Here is a 6000-nt window from a genome sequence, read left to right as displayed (position 1 = left end):
CCTGAATCTCTTTACCCTAACAAAACGGAGGATACGAGAAAATTTAATTCAAGTATTTCAAGATATTCAAAGGACATGATGACACGACTGTCGATAAATACTTCACAGTTGATCACTCGAATTAGACTAGAGGCAATGGGCATAAAATAATTGGTAAATGATTCCAGTCGCATGAAGCTAAGCATTTCTTCTTCAATAGAGTTGTAAATATATGGAATAAATTGCCCTCCAATGTAGTAAATTGTAATACAGTACAAACCTTTAAAGGTTGCCTAGATAAGTATTTGTCATCCAGCTTAATATGTTTAATCCTGAATAAAACACTTGTGTATGTATAATTTTTATTTTATTTCTTTTAGACCCTGGATCAATTTATTAAATGCAAATATAGTATATGCACAGACTAGGATATGCACAGATAGCCATGAGTTAACAGTCACTACTCATACTTTCAACCTGTGATGGGCTGTGGATTTCTGAGGGTCCCTGTTAAGTCCCGTCCAGACGATCGAGCAATGCCCGCGGGCACAAGCGAGCAGTTTGCCTGTTGACGGGCTCACCGCTTGTGCCCGCGGGCACAAGCGGTGAGCCCGTCAACAGGCAAACTGCTCGCTTGTGCCCGCGGGCATTGCTCGATCGTCTGGACGGGCCTTTAGTTATGTGGCCACCATCAGGATTTTTCTAATGTACCAGGGGCAGTGCTTTAGGAGGTGACTTGTGTGCTTGTCCTGCATGGGAAAGTTCCTAGTTTCAGTGGAATGAATGGAGCTGGGGCCTGATTGACTGCTGCCTACCTTAATAGTGCCAGGCAAGCTGCCGCACCACCCCTGAATATCCACTCTGTGAACTGTGCAATTTCCATGCTGTGTCCGCAGACGCCCCAACAACTCAACGTACCCGTACATAGGGACATGCATTAGTTATTAATTTATCTGATTATTCATATTACTTTACTACTTTCTCTTTCAGGTTATTCATACTGGCAGCTTATAGATAATGTATTATAGAGTGTAGCTTTTCCTTTTCAGTCTTTCCTATGAAATTTCCATGTCATTTTTCCATGCTGCATGGTGGTTTTTCTCACTTTTTCTTTCCAGTTTTAACTGGAGGGTTTGGAGGTGGGCGGAGCCTTCTTGCTTTACTATCCTTATCCTTCAGGATGTAGAGTTAGATCTCTTAGTCATAGTCTACTCTCTAACAAACAGCCTCGAAAGGACCATAAGGTCTGTTGCTGTTTGGTTTCCTTTGTACCTTTGAACCTTTTCTATCACTGTACCTAGGTATTTGAACTCTCTCACCAATTCCAGTTTCTCTCCATTCACTGTAACATCACACTTGGAGTCACCCTCTCTCTCAATAACCAACACTTTACTCTTTTCTACATTTACTCTCAAGGCACGATGCTCACAGGCATGTACAAAACTCTGCACTAGTCTACCAAGGTCTTGGCTGGTATTTGTAAGTAGTACTGCATCAACAGCATACAACAAATTTGAGATATTCCATCCATCACCATTCATTACCAATGCCATTCCTCTCTCCATTACTCGTGTTTTTACTTCTCTCATCACCCCATCTAAACATATGCACTGAACACCTGTGGGGACATCACACAACTTTGTTGCATGCCCACACTGATCATGAACCATTCACTTAGATGCCCATTTACCCTTATGCATGCCTCACTGCCATCAATAAAAACTCTTTTGACAGCACCTATGAGCTTACCATCTACACCATACATGTGCAAAACCTTCCACAATCCTTCCCTGTCTACTTTGTCATATGCTTTTTCCTGATCCATAAATGCCATAAACACCTTATAGTCCTTCTCACAAGCCCTCTCCACTATGTTGCACTGCAAATATTTGATCCACACATCCTCTGCCACTCCTAAAGCCACCCTATTCATCATTCACTAAGACTTCTGATATATCTCTTACTTTCTCTATAATAATTCTTCCATATACCTTCCCTATAATACTCAGTAGACTTATGCCACTATAATTCTTGTACTCACTTCACTCACCTTTGTTTTTGTACAGGAATACAATCATTGCCTTTTTTCACTCTACTGGCATAGTTTCACTCATCCATGCCTTGTTACATATCTCCAACAAGCATTTCATTCTGCTCTCGCCATTAATCATCTCTGCATAATCTCATCAACCCCAGCTGCTTTCCCATTCTTCAGCCACTTCACAGCATTCTTCTCCTCTGCGAGTGTCACTTTTCCTGGCACTGCATTCCTCCTCTGTACACCCCAAAAACCAATTATTCCCATTCATTACTTTCAAAATATTCTTTCAATCTGGCCCTTACTTCATCCCCATCGGTTAACAATCTGCCACTTACATCCTTCACACTTTCACATTTCTTTCCACTGTCACTTCTACACTTCCACATCTTGTTCTAGAATAACTTCCTATTTTCAGAGTAATCTGCATTCATTTGTCTTCCTAGATCATCATTTATCTCCTTCTTTTTCCTCTTCACTAGTCTCTTTATGTGCTTAATGCTCTCATTGATTCAGCTCCTATTTCAACTGAACCCCTGTCCTGTATCCACTCTAATCACTTGTACCTCTTTTCCTCCACTGCTTTCTTAACCTCTTCATCCCACCATGCTGTACCTTTCTTCTTTGTTGCTACTCTTGCCACACCACACACTGCTTTAGCATTCCTAACTAAGCAATCCCTATATGCATTCCACAAGCTGTCCAGATCCATTTCATTCCAATTCACTGATTCTATCTCCCCCCTACTTTGTCCCTGTATTCCCATTTCCTTGATCCTCAGCTTCTCAACTTTCAGTCTCTCTCCCTGACTGCTCCTTCTCTCTCTTGGTTCACTTTACTCCTCTCAGCTTGATCTTACGTAGCATAATCAAATGATCTGACAAACCTCCACATCGTCCTCTCACTGCCCTCATATCAGCAACACTTCCCAGCATTGATTTCTCTAGGGGCACATAATCAGTCAGGCTCTTTTCAACACAATCTCCATTCCCTCTACACCATGTACTTGTATATTTATGTGCATCTTTGTTTGAAATAAGCATTACAAAAGCACACCCTCCCTCTCTATGGTCACATAATCAGTCAGGCTCCTTTCAACACAATCTCCGTTCCCTCTATACCATGTACTCGTCTATTTATGTACATCTTTATATGAAATAAGAATTACAAATGCACAACCTCCTCCCTGACACATGTCCTTCAGCCAATTCCCATTATCATTCTCTCCTGGTACTCCAGTATTGCCCATTACATCAATCACAAGTAAGTTTATAAAAATGCCCAGAAGCTATGGTAATCCAGGAATAATAACAAGTAACCTGTGAAAGACTAATTTCAATAGAAAGTATGGAAAGGCTATGCCTGTTTGGTAAAAAGTTCATCTAAACAACAAATCGACAACTCTATGATGACATGGAGGCAGCTAAGGGTGACAACAACACTGCTTCTATTGTCTCCAAGCTAGACTTTGAGGGGTTCCAGGGGGAAGTTGATAAGGAGGAAACGGCACACAGGCAGCAACACACTTCCCTTGTGTCGAGAGGCTGTAGTCTGCCTCAAACCTTGGAACCGCTCTCCCCTCCCCCATCTAGTCAAGCAATGTCATCAGTCACAGCCAGGTAAGAATCTTACAATATTGTTCATTCCCATTCAATATGCCTTACTAATCTCTTTTCCAGGCTGTTTGTGTTCACTGGCGATCAGTTTGATGTAGGGTTAGGGGTGAGGGGGACAACTTTTCCGCGATGACTGACCCATAAGTAATCTTCTCTATAAGATTAGTTATTTCTACCTCGTGGATTTCTCAAATTGTGGTGCGTGCTCAGTCTCACAAAGCCGCAATTTATGAGATTCCGTTTTTTTTTTTTTTTTTTTTTTTTTTTTTCTTAACTCCTGCCTACTGCCATACAAGTGCAGTCAGCTTAGGAATTAAACACAATAAACCCCCTACGCATGGATGTTCATAATCACACAAAATCATATAAACATTTTGTTACTGAATACCAAGATTTCTCATTAAAATATTATAACCATGAAAAAATGTACAGACTCTTTTAAACTCACATATATGTGCATATACGTATGCCCACATGTGTGAGTGCATGGGTGTGCACACACACACACACACACACACACACACACACACACACACACACACACACACACACACACTATGCATACAATCTCTCTCTCAGTCTCTTTCTCTCTCTCTCTCTCCTTATATTAGATCAGTAGTTAATACATAATTTGAAATAATGCATGTTCTTATGAAAAGCAGAAAATCCCTGTTAAATAAATGTAACTTTAATTGATGTATGTCAGTGACTGGCAAGAAATAATGTGCTGTACACTGTAATTTAGCTCTTTTCCAGTCCTCTATCCAGCATTCTACTTGCTTCCTATCCTGCAGCAAATGGGGGTGTACGAGGGGCAAATATCATGACAGCGCTTGGTTTGACTTTGATGCTCATAGGTCGCACCTCAAACGCTTCACTGTCAATGTTCAGTTCTCTCTCCTTGCCCTGAAAACAGTGATTTATTAACAACACTTTGATATATCACTCACTACTCTTCATATAAAATAAAAACACTATAGATTACATACATCTAATATTAAAACAATCAGGATCAAATACATATGATACAGTATTTGCCAAAACTGTCTATGTTGCTGATTTATAGTGTTTGGAGAAATCACAAAAAGGTCCTTAATCTTCATCATCACCCTAGTCTTGCTACCCCTGACATGCTTGACAGGAAAAATCAAATAACACAAAACAGGTAAGTGATGGAATATACAAACAGCGATCATTGCCTGAAGACACATATTCAGTCACCCAAGCATATAATCTTCTCAGTTTTACCTTACAGGATATGCCATACAATATCATTATACTCAGAAGTATCCCAGTGAAATAAGAGATGTTTTCTAAGTAGCAAAGGATATTCACTGCACCTCTTCCTTATCAATTTATTTTTACTCTTTTGTATGTGCCAACACAGTTTCCATCAACAGCATCCAAGAGGAACTAAGGTATAACTTGGGAAGAGATGCTACAGAATCTCTTAAGTCACTTAGAAGACAACCTTTAGACTGAAAAAGAAAAGGAAAGAAGTGCAACATTTTTCATTCATTCATTCATTGCCAGACGCCATGTATCCCAAACGGGGTGGCCAACGGCTTAGAGTTAATTGTTTTACAGGGAGGGGCACTAATCCTCCACCAACCCCACTTGACACGTAGGGATGCCAACAGCATCTGGTGTTCCCAGGCGGTCACCCATCCAAGTACTAACCAGACCCAACGTTGCAACATTTTCATCATCATTATTATCCTAAGTTCTTTATTTGCCACTCATCATACCCAGCCTCCATCCCATATACCAGTATATGTAGTAGAAAAAGACAGGCAAAAAATTCAAAATAATGGAAAGAGAGGAAGTGTATCACTGTCATCATTATCCCAATTTCTTACTTCAGTTGTCCACTACAACATTTTTTGGTTTTAGCCTTACAAAAATCCATACCCCCTTTTCAGCTTATAAGATAGGCATGTGTAGTTAGACTAATAGGTATATTTGACTAGTAACTAAGGAGACCCATTCCTACATTATAAGACTGATAAAATTTCAAACAACCACAACTAAGTACTGTACTCATGTTTTGCGAGAAGCCAAATACCATGAGATGAAAACAAATTGACTACCCTACAGTAAATAGGGTGGGTAGGGCCCACAACCCATTACAAAAATAAAATGCAAAACAAAACAATGTGAAAAATGCAACAGTGAGAGAACTAGCATCATCATGCCCAGAGAAACTGTCATTTACCCATTTACATATAATTTATGCCTCCACATTCTTGACTCCATCCCACAGACAAATACCATCGACACTACTTCATTTGATGAAGCAACTGTCAACAGCCAAGTTCAACAGTGGGTGAAAACCTTGTCATTCAATTACGCAAGGTGTACACAAAC

General features: G+C 40.1%; 1 protein-coding gene across 2 annotated transcripts in view; it reads right to left on the bottom strand.

The window, feature by feature from the left end:
* Nucleotides 1-4218: 4218 nt before the first annotated feature.
* Nucleotides 4219-6000, bottom strand: part of Mulk (acylglycerol kinase-like protein Mulk) — a 30849-nt gene continuing 29067 nt past the window's right edge. For both annotated transcript variants that reach the window (XM_080279236.1, XM_080279239.1), the window contains one exon: nucleotides 4219-4539. In XM_080279236.1, coding sequence (XP_080135362.1) covers nucleotides 4417-4539 — 123 coding nt within the window. In that variant the 3' untranslated portion in view covers nucleotides 4219-4416. The remainder of the gene's footprint in view (nucleotides 4540-6000) is intronic.

Source organism: Coenobita brevimanus, chromosome 8, assembly GCF_032717465.1.
Source record: "Coenobita brevimanus isolate Jiangsu-jjx chromosome 8, ASM3271746v2, whole genome shotgun sequence".
NCBI classification, from domain to species: domain Eukaryota; kingdom Metazoa; phylum Arthropoda; class Malacostraca; order Decapoda; family Coenobitidae; genus Coenobita; species Coenobita brevimanus.
The sequence above is the reverse complement of the archived record's forward strand: the minus strand, read 5'-3'. Positions and strand labels throughout refer to the sequence as shown.